Source organism: Schistocerca nitens, chromosome 4 (genome assembly GCF_023898315.1).
Source record: "Schistocerca nitens isolate TAMUIC-IGC-003100 chromosome 4, iqSchNite1.1, whole genome shotgun sequence".
Taxonomy (NCBI): Eukaryota; Metazoa; Arthropoda; class Insecta; order Orthoptera; family Acrididae; genus Schistocerca; species Schistocerca nitens.
Window position 1 is genome coordinate 958,867,058 of NC_064617.1, and position 22,789 is coordinate 958,889,846.

Consider the following 22,789-nt stretch of genomic DNA (forward strand, 5'->3'; position numbering starts at 1 on the left):
CTGTAGTGGACTTTTAAGCCTTGTTTCTGCTTTTAGTGTCTCCAATTATTTGAGTTTCGTTCCCATTTTTGCTGTTTTCCATTTTCAGTTTTTATTATTTCCTCAGTCACGGACCGGGCGCTAATGACCATAGCAGTTTTGCGCCCTAAAACCACAAACAACAGTATATGTGTGGATGGATATGTGTGTGTGTGTGTGTGTGCGTGCGCGAGTGTATACCCGTCCTTTTTTTCCCCCTAAGGTACGTCTTTCCGCTCCCGGGATTGGAATGACTCCTTACCCTCTCCCTTAAAACCCAAATCCTTTCGTCTTTCCCTCTCCTTCCCTCTTTCCTGACGAGGCAACCGTTGGTTGCGAAAGCTAGAATTTTGTGTGTATGTTTGTGTTTGTTTGTGTGTCTATCGACGTGCCAGTGCTTTCGTTTGGTAAGTCACATCATCTTTGTGTATATATATATATATCAGTTTTTCTAAATGTAATATAATTGGATAGATAAAAAAATCTACTCACCAAGCAATGATAGGATGAAAAGAGTTAAGGAACTATGCAAGCTTTCGGAGTCGGTGGCTCCATCTTCTACCAGAAGAGTAGAAGGGAAGAAGAGTGTAGTAACTAAACCAGCCGCGGGAATGCCTTGGGCTGCGGGTCGGAGCCGCCAGGCGGGGAAGCCGCCGGCGGTGGAGCACGCACCACCGGGTAAACACAGGACGAGTCGGGCGACAGACCAACGACAACTGACCACGACCAACTATGACCGACACAACAAGGAAGAGATAAACAACAGAGGCTTGTGGAAACCACAACACCAAACACCAACAGTAAATCCACTCGGAACCAGAGCCAGGCAAATGTCAACAACGAGCAACGACCAGAACGCAGTACCGCCGAGATAGAAACGAAATCCAGAGCGAGTACCAGACTGACTGGACTAGGGCAGAGCGGGTCCCTATATATGAAACCGGAGGGAGTGGCGTAGCGGTGGCGCCCTCGCTGCGTGAGAGCTGCTGCGCGGAATAGCGGAGGCGGAGCCCTCTATGGGCTGACATTTGTTCTGGCGCGTGTTCGACTTCCGCGGCGGAAGGTACTAGAAAGAGGGGTGAAGGAAAAGGATTAGTGAGGTTTAGGAAATGGGGAAATTTATGGAAAAGTTACCCACAACCCAGTGATAGGGAAGACTTATTGGACAGGATGAGAAGGAAAACAGATTGTTGGAGACGGGACTGGAAGAAATTTTAAAACCCTGTATCTTAAAGGTGGAAGATAGGGTAATAAGCAAGACAGAGATTACTGACCAAGCATCATGCGACAGTTAATAAGAGTGGAAAGCTAAGTACATTATTCATGGTAGGGATAGGGGATGAGAAAAGAGAGAGAGGCAAGAAAATAAAAGATATAGAAAATTGAAAGGGAACGGAGAAAGGAACAGTCACTGAGAAGAAGTCCTGAGTCTGAAGAAAATAATATAAATTAAGACCATGTAGGTGGCAAGAACCAAGGACATGTTGTACTGCTAGTTCTCACCTGCAGAGTTCTGAGAAACTTGTGTCAGGGGGAAGAATCCAGATAGCACGTGTGGTGAAACGGGCATCGAGGTTACGACTGTCTTGTGGTAGAGCATGTAGTACAACGGGATATTGTGTTGCCAGTGTACACTCTGTCCATTCATCCTAACTAACTTGGTGGTAACATGTGCATGCTCTGTAACATTAGTGTTGATCTCAGTGCTTGTTTAACCCCACATGAATTCTGGATTCTCCTACCTGACTCCAGTTTCTAAGAACTCCACAAGTGTGAACTGGCGTTACATGTCCTCGGTTCTCACCACCCACCTGGCCTAAGTTTATGTTAATTTCTTCGCACTCAGCATTCCTTCTCTGTAGCTGTTCCTTTCTTCAATCTCTCTCAGTTTTCTACATCCTTATTTTTTCACCTGTCTATTTCCCCCCTACCTCTACCATGTATAATGTACTTAGCTTTTGTGCAGTCCCAACAATCAGTCTGTCCTTCTCAATCTGTCCATTAAGTCTTCCCTGACTCGGGGCTGTAGGCAACTTTTCCATCAATCTCCTTATTTCCTAAACCTCACCAGGTCACTTCTTTCATCCCTTTTCATTCACTTAGACCTTTCTGGTAAAAGAACAAGTCACGAACTACAAAAGCTTGCACATTTCCTTAACTTTTCTATGTGTTTGTTCCTGCCACTGCTTGGTTAAAAAGATTTTTTTTAACTATCCAGTTACATTATTAAGTACTTAAATTTCTCTAATATGTAAAACTTCTCAAGTAACCTGTTTAAACATAAACTCAAATCTACTTACAGGGGAAGAGAGAGATGAACTACTGAATAAAATGCGACAAATGGCGGAGGACACTTGCGAATTAGATATAAGGCATGATGAAATGATTCGAACTACTAAGAGAATTGAAAGTAAGAAGAAGAAAGCTACTACAGGAGACTCTTCTGAAGTAGAATCTTTCAAGAAAGTCAGTATTTCAAATTAAGTATATGGTCTCCTTGTAAATTCATTTGTATAATTCTTATCTTTTGCTGTTTTGTCTTACTGACTTAGTAATTTTCTAGCTTGTGCCTAATTATTGTTGTTTACTGGCTAACTGTTTCACTGCATTAATTGTATTTTTTGACCTCCCCCATAGCAGAATATTGTCAAATGATCATTCACAAAACCCAAAGAAATTCTGGTCTTATGTTAAGGCTGGTAGTGACATCAAAGTTAGTGTCCAGTCTCTAGCGAATGAGACAGGAACTGAATTGAGGGTAGCAAAGCAAAAGCTGAAATACTTAATTCCATTTTGAAATGTTCCTTTACAAAAGAAAACGTAGGAGAATTGCCCCAATCAGAGAAATGAGTATTAGTGTCAGTGGTATTGAGAAACAGGTGAAATCATTGAAATTGAACAAAGCTCCAAGACCTGATGGAATTCCTATCAGATTCTGTACTAAATTTGCGGCAAGTTAGCCCCACTTCTAACTATAATCTATCATAGAGCCCTCAAACAAAAAACCATGCCCAGTTCTTGGAAGAAACCACAGGTCACACCCATCTACAAGAAGGGTAGTGGAAGTGATTCACAAAAGTACTACCTAATATCCTTGACATCAATTTGTTGTAGAATCTTAGGACATATCGAGTGTGATTCAAAAGTTTCAAGACTTAACTCAGAACTAGAAATTTATTGGACTTTTAAGTACAACAGACTAAAATTCTTCAAAATATGATCCTTCAGCATCAACACAGTGCTGCCAGTGTATCTTCCAGTGTTCATAGCCCTTCTGGAAGGCCTCGGGCATCATGCTGTCGAAGCCTGCTGGATGGTATCGATAGAGTCGAATTGCTTCCCTTTTAGGCCTGTCTTAATTCAGGAGAAGAGGAAAAAGTCACTTGTAGCCAAGTCGGGGCTATAGGGTGGCTGCGGCAGTGTTGTCACGTTGAATTTGACCAAAACTTTGGCGGTGGTGCGCGACGTGTGAGCGGGCGCGTTGTCATGGTGGAGAATCCAATCGCCCTCGATCGCCGGGCGGACGCGGTGAACTCGATCCCTCAAGCGGCAGAGCACTCCAGCATAAAAGTCACCTCTGACAGTCTGTCCACAAGCAACAAACTTCTTGTGAATCACTCCTTTACCTTTTTTTTTAAAAAAAAAAAAAAAAACCAGCATGCACTTCACACACGACTTGCTCATGCAAGCCTTCTTGAGCTTCGGCGATGAAGCAGTGTGCCATTCTGAGCTTTGACGCTTCAACTCAGGGTCATACTTGTAGACCCAGGTCTCATCACCAGTAACCACTTTCTCCAGAAGGTTCGGAATAACATTCAACCGTTGGAGCATTTCCTGGCAAACAGTCATGTGCCGTTTCTTCTGATCCACCTACAAAACTTTTGGCACCAGTTTGGCACACACTTTTCGCATCATCAAATTCTCCGTCACAGTCCTCCACACCATACTCTGACTGAGTCCCAGTTCATCGGCAGTTAATCTATTACTAAGACTACGGTCATTGTTTAAAAGTTCCCGCACTCTCGCCACATTTTGATTCACGTGGCTTGATGATGGTCTCCCAGAGCGGTCATCATCTTCAACATTTCCGTGTCCATCTTTGAAACATTTGTGCCACATGAAAACCATTGCACAGGACATGGTTTCTTCCTTAAAGGCCTCTTGAATCATACCGAGAGTCTCCGTGTGGTTTTGTTCAGTCGCATGCAAAACTTAATCACATAACACTGCTCCAAGTGCTGCTCCATTTTCGCCTCTCCCACTTTTCGACCGAGGTCAATGACGTGCACTCATGCTGCAAGGGATGCGCACTCTCCAGGATTCCGGAGGCAACTGCCGCAGTGTCAGTTCATACCCTGAGACCCCCCACGACGTCCCCCACCCGGCGGAACCGGTCCGCGCGCGCTCCCCTACTCAGAAATGAATCGGTCTTGAAACTTCTGAATCACACCTTGTATTCTGAGCTCAAACATCATGAGATATCTCAAACAGAATGGCTTTCCCCATGCCAACCAGCATGAATTCTGGAAGCATCGATCATGTGAAACGTAACTCGCACTCTTCTCACATGACATATTGAAAGCTTAGGATCAAGGCAGTCATGCTGTATATTCCTATATTATCTTGTACATATTTACAGGAGATAATGTGAACATCATTTTTCTGGAATGAAATTTTCTCTCTGCAGCGGAGTGTACGCTGGTATGAAACTTCGTGGCAGATTAAAACTGTGTGCCGGACCGAGACTCGAGCTTGGGACCTTTGCCTTTCGCGGGCAACTGCTCTACCTGGTAGAGCACTTGCCCGCGAAAGGCAAAGGTCCCGAGTTCAAGTCTTGGTCTGGCACAGAGTTTTAATCTGCCAAGAGGTATCATTTTTCTGATTCAACAAATTTGCTCAGGAGTTTAGGCATAATTTTGAAAGCAAGTTCTTGTATTTAGGCAGTAATTCATTAATTTATTATTGGACATTACTATAGTGTACCATGAATGGGAAGTGCTCGACTTATTGTAAAATACTGGGCTCTACTTTTGATGTGATAGTTATTATAGGTGGTTTTTTTTATTTTTTTTTATTTTTTATTTTTTATTTATTTATTTTTTTTTTTTAATTGAGGTGTGTGTGTTTGTGTAGGGTTGGATAATGGGAGAAAGAAAAATGAAGCTCGTGTGATATGCTCCATCCAAACAGGCCGTGGAAGACCCACAGTACAGACCGACCGCCTTGTCATCCTCAGCCAATAGGTGTCATTGGGTGAGGATAGGGAGGTGCGTATGGTCAGCACACTGTTCTCCCAGCTGCTGCCAGGTTTTATGAATGGAGCCACTACTACTCAGTCACATAGCTCCTCAGTTGGCTTCACAAGGGCTGAGTAAACACCAGTTTCCAACAGCACTCAGTAGACCCAAAGGGTCACCCATCCAAGTGCAAGCCAAACCTGATAACAGTTAACTTCAATGATCTGATGAGAACCAGTGTTATCACTGCATCAAGGCCATTTGCCAGTGTAATAGATACCATGATAATGTCACAGGAGGAGAAGATTGCTGTATTTTGATGTGAACTTAGATAACGCCAGAAAAGTTGTTGACAATACAACACATCCTTATCCTACAAAATATATTGAGCACATTGAGAGGGGTACCACAGCAAGATGATCTGTAGTATACCACAGCAAGTTGATGTGTAGTATCTATCACTTGAATTTTGAGGACTCCTTGGTTGACTAACAACTGCAAAAACAGCAAGACTTGTTATATTTATTAGCACTTTTTCATCACACAGTTCCACATTGTGTGCCACTAAACAAATGCTTAAAGCAAAGCAACTTTTCTATGTATATTTAGAAGGAGAACACTAGAGGGAGAGTGATTCTAATGCTAGAACTCGAGCGTGCCAGCCCAAGATAACAGTCAGCAAAAATTCACATAAGGGAGCCCAAAGAGAAGTGATGCTGGCATGCAGTGCCACTTGCCACCAACAAACTCTTGCTTTGTTGACATGCAACAGTTACTTCTTACATTGTTGATACAAGTGAACACGCTGTCCAGTGCTATATTACAATTATGGATATTACATATTTTACATCTCCCCATAGCAGAAATTTTAATTTTTTGGTATAAAATGTATTTAAAAATAGAAAACCAAAAATATTCTTCTAGACTTTCAGAATAGTTAAGTTACATAATTTGTAAATATTCATAGATTGTGGTAAATCATCCCAAAAGCCTTACGAAGTATTACTATTCACACAAAAAACAAAGCAAAGTATCTGTATATCAGTATCTATACTACTGTATAAAGACAGGTAATTGTTTAAAATTGTTACCAAAACTCTCAGAAAGCGATTTACCATTTTTCTACAGATTTTTACACAATAATGAACATTCAGACACACAAAGGCCATATATATTTTTTAAATAAATGTATGTGTAATATACAACAGAGAAATGTTGTTACCACAAGTCTCAAAAAGTTTTTGGCCTATTTGCTTCAGATTTTTATGTGGTACAGTAATAAACATTCAGATGGACAAAGGCTGTAGCTTTTTTAAACAACAACGTGGATTTTCTGTTAATACTGACTGTAAGAAAGAAAACACTGCATTGTGAAAATGTGCAGTTTTTTGTTTTCCTCGCAGTCACTTGCAGCTACAACAGCAAGACGTGAATCATTAGACAAATTGTTTCTCAGATATATTTATTGTTTCTCCTTATATATAATTTCAAACAGAAATTGTTCACACATAATATGTAAGAAACATCAAAAATAATCTGGAAAATCAAAAGAACATTTGAAAAACTTAGCTTATAGAAATACAAGAAAATTTTACCAAACATAACACTAGAAATTTTTACCAGACTTTTAAACATGTACTTAAAGTGTATCAAGGAGCAAGTACTTGTTTCAAAGATGAAAATGCCAAAATAAAATTAAATAACAAAGACAATTGAGAAATACTAGCAAAATTTTTTGACAGGCTCTTAACTGTCCAGTTGCAACATTTAAATTGGAATTTCAAGCAATACCACAAAATTTGGAGGAAGATTTACCACCAACAAAGCAAGAAATTCATAAAATCACTCAAAAACAACAAATCAAATGGTGGAGACTCCATTACTGCAAATTATTAAAATAGTCAGAACTATAGGTCTACAACTACTTTTTGAGAACATTTTGAAAACTGAAAAGATTCCAGCAGAGTGGAAACTAGCATTATCCACCCACTATACAAAAAGGGAGACAAACAAAGTGTTAACAGTTACAGAGGAGCGTCACTTCTCCAAGTGGCATGCAAAACATTGCCAGAAATTCTCCTGGTCAGAGAGGTAGAAACTTTAGACAACCAGTTGGGAGAATATCACAGAGGTTTTCTAAAGGGAAGATCCTGCACAGAACAGTTTTTAATCTAAAATCAATAATTCACTACAGTAGGTATCATTTATTGATTTCAAAAAGCATTTGATTAGGTAGACAGAGAGGCAATAGATAAAATCAATAGAGAATTTGGTGTTAAAGCAAAATTAGCAAATATAATTCATGAAACTCTAACAAAGACAATATCTAAAGTTAAATTTATCAGAGAACTATCTCAGCCATTTCAAATAAAAACTAGTGTTAGACAAGGGGATGGTGTAGTTTGGAGCTAAAGAATCACAAACTTGAGCCAATAATTCTAGGGAGGAAAGCAAATGGAATTAAGGTAAACTGCCTGGCTTTTGCAGACTATTTTGCAATCAGTACTTTTGGAAAATCTGACAGCAGTTATTCAAATAAATCTTCTCAAAGAAATGGCATATAGAACTAGTCTCAAAATTTCAGCTGAAAAAAAATGGCAAATATAAAAATTGCACCAAAATTCATAGAAACACAAATAGGTAAAAATAGAGTGAGTAAGTAAATTCAGATATCTTATAGAAACTATACAACAGAGTGGACTAGAAAAATTTGCAGTAGATGTAAGATTTATCAAAATGGAGAGAGCATATAGTTTGAAAAAAGAGTATTTACAACAAGAAATGCATATCTAGAAAAACCAAACTTAAACACTATACCCCAGCGGTATGACCAGAACTTTTACATGCATGTGAATGCCTAACAATGAAGTATAAGCTGGACAGAATAGAGATACTTGAAGGATGGATAGTTAGAAAAATAATGGGTGCAATGCAAACTACAGATGGTTGAATGCAAACTATAGATGGTTGGAAAATGAGAAGTAATGAGGGGATCTACAAAAATATAGAGAAAATGTCAGGAGTAATCACTTAAAAAAGCTTAATATTTTTTTGGACTCCTCTGCCGAATGAATGATAACAGGCTCATAAAGCAAATATTTCTGTACTTCTCGAAGAAGAACTCGACAATAGCTTGGATTACAGAAATAAGGAAAGGTCTCACAAGAAACAACATCAACAAATCAGAAATAACAGACAGAAACCTTTTGAAGAGTAAAATATTAAATTTAGAAGGCTTTCAGTGTAAAAGAAATAAGAAACTGGGAACAACATGAACAGAAGAAAGGAAAAGACAGCACAGGGAGAAGATGAAAGTGTGCTGGAAAAATAGAAAAACAACAAGGAAAGAAGAGGAATTGAAGTTGTTACGCATGACCCTATTTGGCAAAAATTGCTGCTTTGTTTTCTTCCTTGCTGTCAGTTTTACAGAAAACAGGAATGGTGTATTTATGGCTTATTTACTTACGTTTGGTTACGATTAGAATACTACTACAGAATCTGAATCATCCAAAACTTTGTAATCCTTCACATTCATGGAATAAAACTATGCAAAATACTTTTATTGAAGCTACTATCCTCACAGATGCATCAACATGAGAGGTCTCAGTCATACCCTATATACCAATTATCCCAACCAACTTACCCATTCATTTTAAGCGACTTCAGTTCTGTTTGCAGTAACAATAAACAAAGCTCAAGGGCTGAGAGAGGGGTAAAGGTGGTGATGAACAGAGAGGGAGGAGAAAGGAGGAAGAGATGGTCAGAGAGGGAGGTGGAGGAGTTTAGGATGTATGTCCAATTCCAGTATATACTTAGCAATTGTGAAGCAACTGTAGTATCGCACAAAATCCTTAGTCTGTAAAGAGAGAGAGAGAGAGAGAGAGAGAGAGAGAGAGAGAGAGTGTGTGTGTGTGTGTCTACCAAAAACAAAACACACACACACACACACAGCTAAACCAGCAATGCAAACCTTAACTGGAATTATTGGAAAAACTCCACTGCAGTGGTTACTATTACTGAGTAATATAACACCTTCCCAAACTAGATGACTGGCAACCCTCAAATCAAAATTGGAGAAATGTTATGCCATCCCACCCCTTCCCACACATGTCAATGCACAGTTCCTTAAGACTTTGGAAACTGTCCACTTAGAAGAATATCAAACCTAGGAAAATGACATTTATGTCATTATTTAAAGTATTAGTAGCACATATTTAATTGATATATCTTCCAGGGCAATACATACTAAAACAGGACCAAGGTTCAAGATTTATTTTTCATATTTTGTGTAGTTCTTTGATAGATAACAAATTTTAAAATAATGATTACAGAAAGTATAATTATACTTCCAAGAAAAAAGTGTGATATGAGTTGCTGAGCAATTTCTTGCTCACAAAAAACGTGATGTATTTGTTGCAGAATCACAGAAAACTGCAAAATTAAGGAGTACACACACAAAATTGCCAGTGTGATCATATTGGCTCAACCATTCGATAGCAAGACACCCGTATGTTGTTCTCGTATGAAATGAATCCAGTTATTGAGTGACAGGTGGCTCATGTGCTGAGAAAATCACGGCCCGACCTATAGTTAAGCTATGCTTGGGCGTGGCCTCAGAAGTGTTAAATGGCAGGAACAGAGAGTGAAGTCAAGACATCAACCAGTAGCAATTGCGAACCAACTCAACAGTTTCAATATCAGCAATCACTGTACATTCCATTGGCAAGATCAGAACCTCATGACAAATCTAACTTTCAAGATACAAGGATTTTCTCTTCCCAGAAGACAATGGTGCAACATCAATAGGTTTCTCACAAACCACAGTACCTGCAATGAGAGTCTCACTCAGTGGAGAGCTTTAGAATGCACCCAGTGTGAAGCCAAAGAGGTTACAAGATGTCCATGACCTCACCACTGAAGCATTGGAATGGCTGACCCACAGTGACCTGGGTTTCTGATAAGAAAGTGCAATTGATAAAATAGAATAGTTTAAATCTCAATAGTTATTGTAATTTTATTATCACTTCCAGTTAACTTAAGCAATTTAAGCAGTGCACTCCAGAAATTTTTTCAGGTGGGACGAATGTTATCTGTTCCATATTTAAGTGGCACTGAAGTGACATTTTGTGGCAGTGACGGGAGCTGCAATATATCATACTGCCTAGGTTGGCCTTCCAACTCCAACACTAGATTGCGCAAGCCACGTTTTCTGTGTGTCCTTTGCCTACTTTTCCTTTCACATCATTTAAACATTAATTCTATACCAAAAAAAATTTCTTGTCAGGTTAATACCTGACATGAGTAGCCCATTTGCAAAACACACTATATGATAGAAAATTCGATTTTAGGGTTTTCATCCCGCAGCCTTCTTTACCTTTGACCAACAGATTTTGCTGTAATCTGAGTTTAAGTGTGCTATGTGGCTCAGTCATGCACTTGCAAAGTCTGCTATATTCCTGCAGAAGTGCAAAAGCCATTGTATTTACCGTACCCATATTGCCACAGCCTTGTCACTGAGTTTAACACATGCAAAATCAGCTAATTTTCCTACCACTCTATTGATCTCTTCTATCTGGAAATAAAAATTAATCTTTATGCTGCAGTCAGTAAGGGCAGTAGGCAGTGAGAGAAGATGGCATTTTTCTTTACTCTGTCAAGGAAATAGCTTGTCAGGTTGTAATTTGTTTTCTGCAGAGTCCACGAATACACATGCTTGACAATGCAGCCATTCTGCTCTTGTGTTGATAGAGTTGTTTATCTGATTTTATTTGCTAGAGATATGGTTTGTGGTAGAATGAAAAGCCACTTGCAGAAGCAGAAGAACCTTCAGTAGTATTAGAAGAAGAAAAATTTAGTGTACCAAAGGGGGCTGCTACATAGATTAATAAGCTATTTTTATTAAAAGTAATCAGTTGTCAAGTACATTTCTGATAGTTTGTGCAAGTTTTTAATCAGCACCCAAAACTTTCTTATAGTGCATATAGTGGATTTTGTATATGTGCCACTTATATGTCTTGTATCACATGTCCTTTTAGAAGCCAGTGATAACTTACACCAGCTTCCAGGTTGGGGTTGCTTGTGCCAGCCCGGCATGACATTCATCACAGTTCAGCCAATTTGCATGAAATATTTACAAATTATATACACGAACCTGCCTCATGAATGAGTCCATCTATTTGTGAAATCCATATCAAAATCTTCACATTAGTACTTGAGATTAGCTCAAATATACAGGACGCTTCTTAATACGAGGTGTGTTTATTAAGTAAGTGCCGTTTTGAAATTAAAAAAAGATGTGCTAAGATATCTCAATAATTTTATTTTTACATGAAAGCCTGTACCTTAATCTACTTTTATACATAATTTCTGTCAATATTGAGGCACTTGTCATAACGTTGTACCAGTTTTTGAATACCCTCCTCATAGAAGTCTGGCGCCTGACTTGTTAACCACTGCATCACCACTTTTTTGACTTCGTCATCGTCTTGAAGACGCTGACCGCCCAGGTGTTTCTTCAAGTGCAGGAACAGATGGTAGTCACTGGGCGCAAGATCGGGGCTGTACGGAGGATGACCTAGAGTTTCCCATCGAAAAAATGTGATGAGATCTTTGGTCTGATTCGCCACATGCGGACGGGAATTGTCTTGCAGCAAAACGATGCCCTTGCTCAACTTCCATGGACTGTTGCTTTGATTCTGGTGTGACGTAGGCCACCCATGTCTCATCGCCCGTAACAATTTGGCTTAAGAAATCATCACCGTCGTTGTGGTACCGCTCAAGGAAAGTCAATGCACTGTCTAAACGTTTGGTTTTGTGGACATCCGTCAACATTTTCGGTACCAAACTTGCGCACAATTTTCGGTAATTCAAGTGCTCGGTCACAATGCCATACAAAACACTACGAGAACCATTAGGAAAGTCATTCCGCAAGGAGGAAATAGTAAAGCGTCTGTTTTCTTTCACCTTATTGTCCACTTCCTGCACCAAACTTTCATTAACGACCGAAGGAGCCCACTCCGTTGTTCGTCATGCGCATTTGTGCGGCCGTCTTTAAATGCTCTCACCCACTTTCTTACCATTTGATCACTCATAATGTTTCCTCCGTAAACTGCACTGATCTCACGATGAATATCGATCGCTTTTAGGCCTTTAGCACTAAGAAATCTTATAACAGCCCGTACTTCACAGTCGGCGGGACTCACGATTATTGGAGGCATCTATAACACTCAGTACACAATGTAAACAAGTAAGAATCAGACTGTAATGGCGTCAGTGCGTAGATTAAGGTACAGGCTTTCATGTAAAAGTAAAATTCTTGAAATATCTTAGCACGTCTTTTTTTAATTTCAAAACGGTACTTACTTAAAAAACGTGCCTCATAATATTTAGAAAACCCTGAAGTGACATACAAATAGGTGATGCTGAGACGAGTAATTTAATATAAGACACACGTGGCTGCTAATGCCAAATGCCGCAATATCCCAAAAGAGGACGACAAATGCTGGACATGTGACGTCACCAGATGACGTACCTCGCTGCACATTTAGCAGTTGAGGTTATCAATCTGCCATGTCTGATCATCCCAACCTAAGTCAGGTATTCACTTCAGTATTGCTACAGGCCCACATGCACAACTTCAGTTTGTGGTTCCGAGGGTTTGAATCTTGCGTATGACAGGCAGTATATGTTTCACTGCTTTAGGCTATTACGTGTTTACATTGAAGTAAGATTTATTATTTTATTTACGCGTCTCACGGTCTCCACTGGATTATTGCAAAAGTGCAGTATAACGGAAACATACTGCATTGTGTCACAAGTAGATGAGTATGAGCTTCTGAATTTCATCATTACCAGTGACCTATGTCTCCTTTACTAAAGCAAACAAAAAAAAAAAAAAAAAAAAAAAAAAAGGGAAAAAAGGAAAGAAATGCAAAATAAGAACAGCTTTTGCTTGGTTACATCTTGTGATGCCACTTGTTCAACATTTGTCATCCATTTTTGAGGCATTTCCCAACATTTGCTGCTCCATGTGTCTTATATTAAATTATTTGTGTCAGTGTCATCTATATTGTTCCAGGGTTTTTTTAATCTTTAATAAGAATCATCCTGTATATGTAGAAACCACAGTATGGGACTTTATAGATTAGATTAGATTAGATTAATACTTGTTCCATAGATCATGAATACGACACTCCATAATGATGTGGAACGTGTCAGGTTAATAAAAGATGTCAGTACAAGATATTACATTACACAAAATATTGCATGACACTAATGTTTAAGTTTTTTTTTCCTTAATTTATATCTAAAACTTCAGCCAATGAGTAGAAGGAGTTGTCATCTAGAAATTCTTTTAATTTATTTTTAAATGTTAGTTGGCTACCTGTCAGGCTTTTGATGCTGTTTGGTAGGTGACCAAAGACTTTTGTGGCAACATAATTTACCCCTTTTTGTGCCAAAGTCAGATTTAACCCTGCATAGTGAAGATCATCCTTTCTCCTGGTGTGATAGCTATGCACACTGCTATTACTTTTGAACTGGGTTGGATTATTAACAACAAATTTCATAAGTGAATATATATACTGTGAGGATCTCTAGATCCTTAAATAGATGTCTGCAGGATGACCATGGGTGGGCTCCAGCAATTATTCTGATTGCACATTTTTGAGCAATGAATACTTCCCTACTTAACGATGAATTACCCCAGAATATGATGCCATACGAAAGCAGTGAATGAAAGTAGGCGTAGTAAGCTAATTTACTGAGATTCTTATCACTAAAATTTGCAATAACCCTAATAGCATACGTTGCTGAACTCAGACGTTTCTGCAGACCATCAATGTGTTGCTTCCAGTTTAACCTCTCATCAATGGACACACCTAAAAACTTTGAAAATTCTACCTTAGCTACAGACTTCTGTTCAAAGTCTATATATATTACTGGAGTTGTGCCATTTACTGTACGGGAATGTATATACTGTGTTTTATCAAAATTTAAAGAGAGTCCCTTTGCTGAGAACCACTTTATAATTTTGTGAAAAACATCATTTACAATTACATCACTTAGTTCTTGGTTTTTGGATGTTATTACTATACTTGTATCTTCAACAAAAAGAACTAACTTTGCATCTTCATCAATGTGGAATGGTAAGTCATTAATATATATCAAGAACAGTAAAGGACCTAAGACCGAACCCTGTGGGACCCCGTACTTGATAGGCCCCCAGTTTGAGGAATCAGCTGTTGTTTTAACATTACATGAACCACTTATTTCAACTTTCTGCATTCTTCCAGTTAAGTATGAATTAAACCATTTGTGCACTGCCCCTCTCAAACCATAATGATATGTGTATGGATATATAGGTGCATAGATAATTTTTAAAATGTGACTGACATGTCCTACACTGTTGTGCTGAATACTCAAAGAGCAATGAATAAATACTATGGTTGTTTAATAGGTGAAAGGAACTGTTTGTGAACTAGGTTACCCCCGGAAACCATCCTTGTAACCATTGATGCCACTTCCTTATACACAAATATTCCGCACGTCCAGGGCCTCGCTGCAATGGACCACTTCCTTTCACGCCGATCACCTGCCACCCTACCTAAAACCTCTTTCCTCATTACCTTAGCGATCTTCATCCTGACCCACAACTTCTTCACTTTTGAAGGCCAGGCATACCAACAATTAAAGGAAACAGCCATGGGTACCAGGATGGCCCCCTCGTACGCCAACCTATTCATGGGTCGCTTAGAGGAAGCCTTCTTGGTTACCCAGGCCTGCCAACCCAAAGTTTAGTACAGATTTATTGATGACATCTTCATTATCTGGACTCACAGTGAAGAAGAACTTCAGAATTTCCTCTCCAACCTCAACTCCTTTGGTTCCATCAGATTCACCTGGTCCTACTCCAAATCCCATGCCACTTTCCTTGACGTTGACCTCCATCTGTCCAATGGCCACCTTCAGACGTCTGTCCACATCAAACCCACCAACAAGCAACAGTACCTCCATTATGACAGCTGCCACCCATTCCACATCAAACGGTCCCTTCCCTACAGCCTAGGTCTTCGTGGCAAACGAATCTGCTCCAATCCGGAATCCCTGAACCATTACACCAACAACCTGACAACAGCTTTCGCATCCCGCAACTACCCTCCTGACCTGGTACAGAAGCAAATAACCAGAGCCACTTCCTCATCCCCTCAAACCCAGAACCTCCCACAGAAGAACCACAAAAGTGCCCCACTTGTGACAGGATACTTTCCGGGACTGGACCAGACTCTGAATGTGGCTCTCCAGCAGGGATACGACTTCCTCAAATCCTGCCCTGAAATGAGATCCATCCTTCATGAAATCCTCCCCACTCCACCAAGAGTGTCTTTCCGCCATCCACCTAACCTTCGTAACCTGTTAGTTCATCCCTATGAAATCCCCAAACCACCTTCCCTACCCTCTGGCTCCTACCCTTGTAACCGCCCCCGGTGTACAACCTGTCCCATGCACCCTCCCACCACCACCTACTCCAGTCCTGTAACCCGGAAGGTGTACACGATCAAAGGCAGAGCCACGTGTGAAAGCACCCACGTGATTTACCAACTAACCTGCCTACACTGTGACGCATTCTATGTGGGAATGACCAGCAACAAACTGTCCATTTGCATGAGTGGACACAGGCAGACAGTGTTTGTTGGTAATGAGGATCACCCTGTGGCTAAACATGCCTGGGTGCACGGCCAGCACATCTTGGCACAGTGTTACACCGTCCGGGTTATCTGGATACTTCCCACTAACACCAACCTATCCGAACTCCGGAGATGGGAACTTGCTCTTCAATATATCATCTCTTCCCGTTACCCACCAGGCCTCAATCTCCACTAATTTCAAATTGCCGCCACTCATACCTCACCTGTCATTCAACAACATCTTTGCCTCTTTGCCCCTAAGGTAAGACTTTCCGCTCCCAGGATTGGAATGACTCCTTACCCTCTCCCTTAAAACCCACATCTTTTCATCTTTCCCTCTACTTCCCTCTTTCCTGACGAAGCAACCGTGGGTTGCGAAATCTTGAAATTTTGTGTGTGTGTTTGTGTGTGTGTTTTTTTTTTATTGTGCCTATCTACCAGTGCTTTCCCATTTGGTAAGTCATAGATGATGTGACTTACCAAACGAAAGTGCTGGCAGGTCGATAGACAAACTAACACAAACATACACACAAAATTCAAGCTTTAGCAACAAATGGTTGCTTCATCAGGAAAGATGGAAGGAGAGGGAAAGACGAAAGTATGTGGGTTTTAAGGGAGATGGTAAGGAGTCATTCCAATCCCAGGAGTGGAAAGACTTACCTTAGGGGGAAAGAAGAACAGGTATACACTCTCTCGCGCGCGCGCACACACACACACACACACACACAGATGTCTGTGTATGTGTGGATGGATATGTGTGTGTGTATGTGTGTACGTGTGCGAGTGTATACCTGTCCTTTTTTCCCCCTAAGGTAAGTCTTTCCGCTCCCAGGATTGGAATGACTCCTTACCCTCTCCCTTAAAACCCACATCATTTCGTCTTTCCCTCTCGTTCCCTCTTTCCTGATGAAGCAACTGTTTGTTGGAAACATTCCACGTGGGAAAAATATATCTAAAAACAAAGATGATGAGACTTACCAAACAAAAGCGCTGGCAGGTCGATAGACGCACAAACATACACACAAAATTCTAGCTTTCGCAACAAACGGTTGCTTCATCAGGAAATAGGAAAGGAGAGGGAAAGACGAAAGGATGTGGGTTTTAAGGGAGAGGGTAAGGAGTCATTCCAATCCCGGGAGCGGAAAGACTTACCTTAGGGGGAAAAAAGGACGGGTATACACTCGCACACACACACGTATCCATCCGCACATACACAGACACAAGCAGACATTTGTAAAGGCAATGAGTTTGGGCAGAGATGTCAGTCGAGGCGGAAGTAAAGAAGCAAAGATGTTGTTGAAAGACAGGTGAGGTATGAGCGGCGGCAACTTGAAATTAGTGGAGGTTGAGGCCTGGCGGATAACGAGAAGAGAGGATATACTGAAGGGCAAGTTCCCATCTTCGGAGTTCTGACAGGTTGGTGTTAGTGGGAAGTATCCAGATAACCCGGACGGTGCAACACTGTGCCAAGATGTGCTGGCCGTGCACCAAGGCATGTTTAGCCACAGGGTGATCCTCATTACCAACAAACACTGTCTGCCTGTGTCCATTCATACGAATGGTCAGTTTGTTGCTGGTCATTCCCACATAGAATGCGTCACAGTGTAGGCAGGTTAGTTGGTAAATCACGTGGGTGCTTTCACACGTGGCTCTGCCTTTGATCGTGTACACCTTCCGGGTTACAGGACTGGAGTAGGTGGTGGTGGGAGGGTGCATGGGACAGGTTTTACACCGGGGGCGGTTACAAGGGTAGGAGCCAGAGGGTAGGGAAGGTGGTTTGGGGATTTCATAGGGATGAACTAAGAGGTTACGAACGTTAGGTGGACGGCGGAAAGACACTCTTGGTGGAGTGGGGAGGATTTCATGAAGGATGGATCTCATTTCAGGGCAGAATTTGAGGAAGTCGTATCCCTGCTGGAGAGCCACATTCAGAGTCTGATCCAGTCCCGGAAAGTATCCTGTCACAAGTGGAGCACTTTTGTGGTTCTTCTGTGGGAGGTTCTGGGTTTGAGGGGATGAGGAAGTGGCTCTGGTTATTTGCTTCTGTACCAGGTCGGGAGGGTAGTTGCGGGATGCGAAAGCTGTTGTCAGGCTGTTGGTGTAATGGTTCAGGGATTCCGGATTGGAGCAGATTCGTTTGCCATGAAGACCTTGGCTGTAGGGAAGGGACCGTTTGATGTGGAATGGGTGGCAGCTGTCATAATGGAGGTACTGTTGCTTGTTGGTGGGTTTGATGTGGACGGACGTGTGAAGCTGGCTATTGGACAGATGGAGGTCAACGTCAAGGAAAGTGGCATGGGATTTGTAGTAGGACCAGGTGAATCTGATGGAACCAAAGGAGTTGAGGTTGGAGAGGAAATTCTGGAGTTCTTCTTTACTGTGAGTCCAGATCATGAAGATGTCATCAATGAATCTGTACCAAACTTTGGGTTGGCAGGCTTCCTCTAAGCGACCCATGAATAGGTTGGTGTACGAGGGGGCCATCCTGGTACCCATGGCTGTTCCCTTTAATTGTTGGTATGTCTGGCCTTCAAAAGTGAAGAAGCTGTGGGTCAGGATGAAGCTGGCTAAGGTAATGAGGAAAGAGGTTTTAGGTAGGGTGGCAGGTGATCGGCGTGAAAGAAAGTGCTCCATCGCAGCGAGGCCCTGGACGTGCAGAATATTTGTGTATAAAGAAGTGGCATCAATGGTTACAAGGATGGTTTCCGGGGGTAACACACTGGGTAAGGATTCCAGGCGTTCGAGAAAGTGGTTGGTGTCTTTGATGAAGGATGGGAGACTGCATGTAATGGGTTGAAGGTGTTGATCTACGTAGGCAGAAATACACTCTGTGGGGGCTTGGTAACCAGCTACAATGGGACGGCCGGGATGATTGGGTTTGTGAATTTTAGGAAGAAGGTAGAAGGTAGGGGTGCGGGGTGTCGGTGGGGTCAGGAGGTTGATGGAGTCAGGTGAAAGGTTTTGTAGGGGGCCTAAGGTTCTGAGGATTCCTTGAAGCTCCGCCTGGACGTCAGGAATGGGATTACCTTGGCAAACTTTGTATGTGGTGTTGTCTGAAAGCTGACGCAGTCCCTCAGACTGAAAACAGCTTTCGCATCCCGCAACTACCCTCCCGACCTGGTACAGACGCAAATAACCAGAGTCACTTCCTCATCCCCTCAAACCCAGAACCTCCCACAGAAGAACCACAAAAGTGCCCCACTTGTGACAGGATACTTTCCGGGACTGGATCAGACTCTGAATGTGGCTCTCCTGCAGGGATACGACTTCCTCAAATCCTGCCCTGAAATGAGATCCATCCTTCATGAAATCCTCCCCACTCCACCAAGAGTGTCTTTCCGCCGTCCACCTAACCTTCATAACCTCTTAGTTCATCCCTATGAAATCCCCAAACCACCTTCCCTACCCTCTGGCTCCTACCCTTGTAACCCCCCCCGGTGTAAAACCTGTCCCATGCACCCTCCCAGCATCACCTACTCCAGTCCTGTAACCCGGAAGGTGTACACGATCAAAGGCAGAGCCACGTGTGAAAGCACCCACGTGATTTACCAACTAACCTGCCTACACTGTGAAGCTTTCTATGTGGGAATGACCAGCAACAAACTGTCCATTTGCATGAATGGACACAGACAGACAGTGTTTGTTGGTAATGAGGATCACCCTGTGGCTAAACATGCCTTGGTGCACGGCCAGCACATCTTGGCACAGTGTTACACCGTCGGGGTTATCTGGATACTTCCCACTTACACCAACCTGTCAGAACTCTGAAGATGGGAACTTGCCCTTCAGTATATCCTCTCTTCTCGTTATCCGCCAGGCCTCAACCTCCGCTAATTTCAAGTTGCCGCCGTACCTCACCTGTCTTTCAACATCTTTGCCTCTTTAGTTCCGCCTCGACTGACATCTCTGCCCAAACTCTTTGCCTTTACAAATGTCTGCTTGTGTCTGTGTATGTGCGGATGGATACGTGTGTGTGTGCGAGTGTATACCCGTCCTTTTTTCCCCCTAAGGTAAGTCTTTCAGCTCCCGGGATTGGAATGACTCCTTACCCTCTCCCTTAAAACCCACATCCTTTCGTCTTTCTCTCTCCTTCCCTCTTTCCTGATGAAGCAACCGTTGGTTGCGAAAGCTAGAATTTTGTGTGTATTAAACTGACATATAATCCTAGTACAATTAATGTGTTCTTAAATTCCCTCTCTCAACTCTCAAATCATATTAAAGCTTCCCCTTTATCTGTTTGCTCGTGTCCCGTACTGCTATTAACATTGCAAATTGCTCTGACTGGACAAGTTGGCCCATTTTCAGTATTCATTATCTGGTCATATAAAATCGCTGAGACGATATTGCACTCAATGCCAGTGTCTGCCAAAATATCTATGTTTATTACTTATATTTCAGTCTCTAAAATAGGTATAAAAATTCAGTATGTGTACTTCGTTTTCGTGTTACAGATCTTTCCATACATCCTTCTGGTCTTCAGATTTTATGGTCATGATGGAAAGTGAACTGTTTCCAGTGTTCATTCCCAACGAGGTTGCATTAGAACCTTTTTTTAATTTTCTGATTCTTGGTTTATTATCATGTGTTCTCCACAGATATTCCTTTCTGCTGATAGGTTTAGTGACCTGTAACTATCATTTAAAACTTCACGGTGATCATTTCACTACTGTCCTCCGTGTGTCGGTTGATTTACTGAATTTTGTGATGCAACAGTGAAACTTTTCCATGCATGGCCTAGGTAACCTTGGAATCAAAATCTCCATCTGTTCTTCGCTTACTGAATAGTGTGGCTGTGCATCCTTGTTCCGATTTTTTTTATAAATTCTTTCTAGTTCAATTTGAATAATGTTGGGAGCCAAGAGAGTCATTTTCATTGACTATTGTTTATTTATGACCAATACTTGTTCAGAAACATCTCTTTCAATTGTTCATAACTCATATTCATCACTCGCTCTGCAACCACAGCCATGCCTTTCTCCTTTTATAATGTCAACACACAGACTCATTTTTGTTCATTCTAATATACAACAAGTGCATCTCTAAGCTGTTTTACAAATGCAACCAGGTGCATATTGCCTGTTGGTTGAATGACTGATATTTACAAACACATAGATGATTATCACTCACAATGCTAGTGGTGCTTACAATAATTTGTTTTTGTTTAGCTTTAAACATCGCATCAATTTCTTTGTGCAGTTTCTCCTTGTATCTTTTCAAATCAATTACACTTTTGTCAGAGAATACAAGTATTTGACCAATTCGTTACTGTAATTTCATTCCACTGAGTCAGGTTCCAGCTGTCACCTGCTACACACCTGGAGAGCAGCAAGTTACGTTTAACTTTGTCGATGTTTCCTGAGTAGTACGGAGATGAACAGGATGTGTGCACGCTGTGTGGTCGCAGGTGGAGCTGGCTGCAGTTTGCGAATGGCAAAAGGCACTTTTGGGTACGGTTAGCCATCTTCAGGTTGCTGCTTCAGCATGTAGCAGTGTCGGGGCACGTGGTGCATTGCGTGGGGCACCTCGGACATCGTTTGTTTTGTGGATGGGCTCTGCTGCTGAGACCCCTTCCAGTGGACCCAACGTGGGGGATCCACCCTCACTGCAGGGCGAGTGACAGGTGGTAACACATTTTCATCATTGGAGGCAGAGGGCTAGTGTGGAGGCTGGCATCCTAGCCTCACCCATTCAGAGTGTGAGTGGACAGGTGGCCACTCTTTCACCTTTGCCTGCTCAGATTCTTTCAGCAGAGTCCGAGCAGGCACACGGGGGGAGTGGTTTGCTAGTTATCGAGAGCTCCATCGTCAGGCACATTTTGGAGCCTCTTAGGGAAGTAGCATTCGGGACCAGAAAGAAATCTGATGTGCACTCTGTATGTTTTGTGGGGGCTTCATCTAAGGCGTGGAGGAGGCCTCGCATGCAGCTATCGAGCACGTAGGGTGCAGTCGTCTGCAAATTGTGGCTCACATCGGCATCAGTGACACGTGTAACTCAAATTTTGAGGCCGTCCTCAGTTCGTACGGATGGCTGGCAGAAGTGTCGAAGGATGTTGGCCTCGCACGTGAGATACGAGCGCAGCTCACTATTTGCAGTATTGTTCCCAAAGTCGATTGGGGTCCTTCGGTTTGGATTCAAGTAGTGTCTCAGCCAGTGGCTTTATTAACTCTGTGATGCTCTTGGCTGTAGATTTCTGGATCCTTTTTGTCAGATAGAGAGTTATAGAACTTCATAGGTGAGGTGCACATTATACAAAGGAAGTATCTACTCAGGTAGCAGATTACTTGTGGAGTGCACTTGGTTTTTTTAGTGCTAGGTGGTAGTTTGAGGTACTCAGATGAACACTCGCCAGTCGACATGCAGATAGCAAAATCAGCCGTGTTCAGTGTAAAGACACTTTGACTGTCAAAATTTTATCAGTAAATTGTTGAAGTATTCATATCTAAGTTCCCAAATTGACTGCCATCTAGGATATTTGTCATGCTCATATTATTCTCAAGACTGAGAACTGGCTGAATCCAAAGTTGAAAGCTCTGAAATATTTAGGGAGTCGTGGAACATATATCGGAAAGACGGTTTAGATGCCGTAACAGGTGGATGTGTATTGCAGTTGACAAAAATATTGTGTCTAATGAAGTTGATTTTGAGTTATCTGGACACGTATAACAATTCTTCCATGACAGTTTTAAAGTCATTCGAAGAAAGTCTATACTCAGTAGTGTGGAAATATTAGTTGGAGCTGACATTAACCTACTGATTATAGACTGAGACATCAGCGGATTCATTGCAGGAGGCACGGACAGGCAGTCTTGCGAAGTGCTTCTGAACACAGTTGTCTGAAAACTGTCTTAG

General features: G+C 41.7%; 1 protein-coding gene across 1 annotated transcript in view; it reads left to right on the top strand.

Annotated features, from left to right (window-relative positions):
- Window positions 1-22,789, top strand: part of LOC126253636 (E3 SUMO-protein ligase NSE2-like) — a 67,872-nt gene that overhangs the window by 14,101 nt on the left and 30,982 nt on the right. The window contains exon 2 of the mRNA XM_049955122.1: window positions 2,321-2,484. Within this exon, the coding sequence (XP_049811079.1) occupies window positions 2,321-2,484 (164 nt within the window). The remainder of the gene's footprint in view (window positions 1-2,320; window positions 2,485-22,789) is intronic.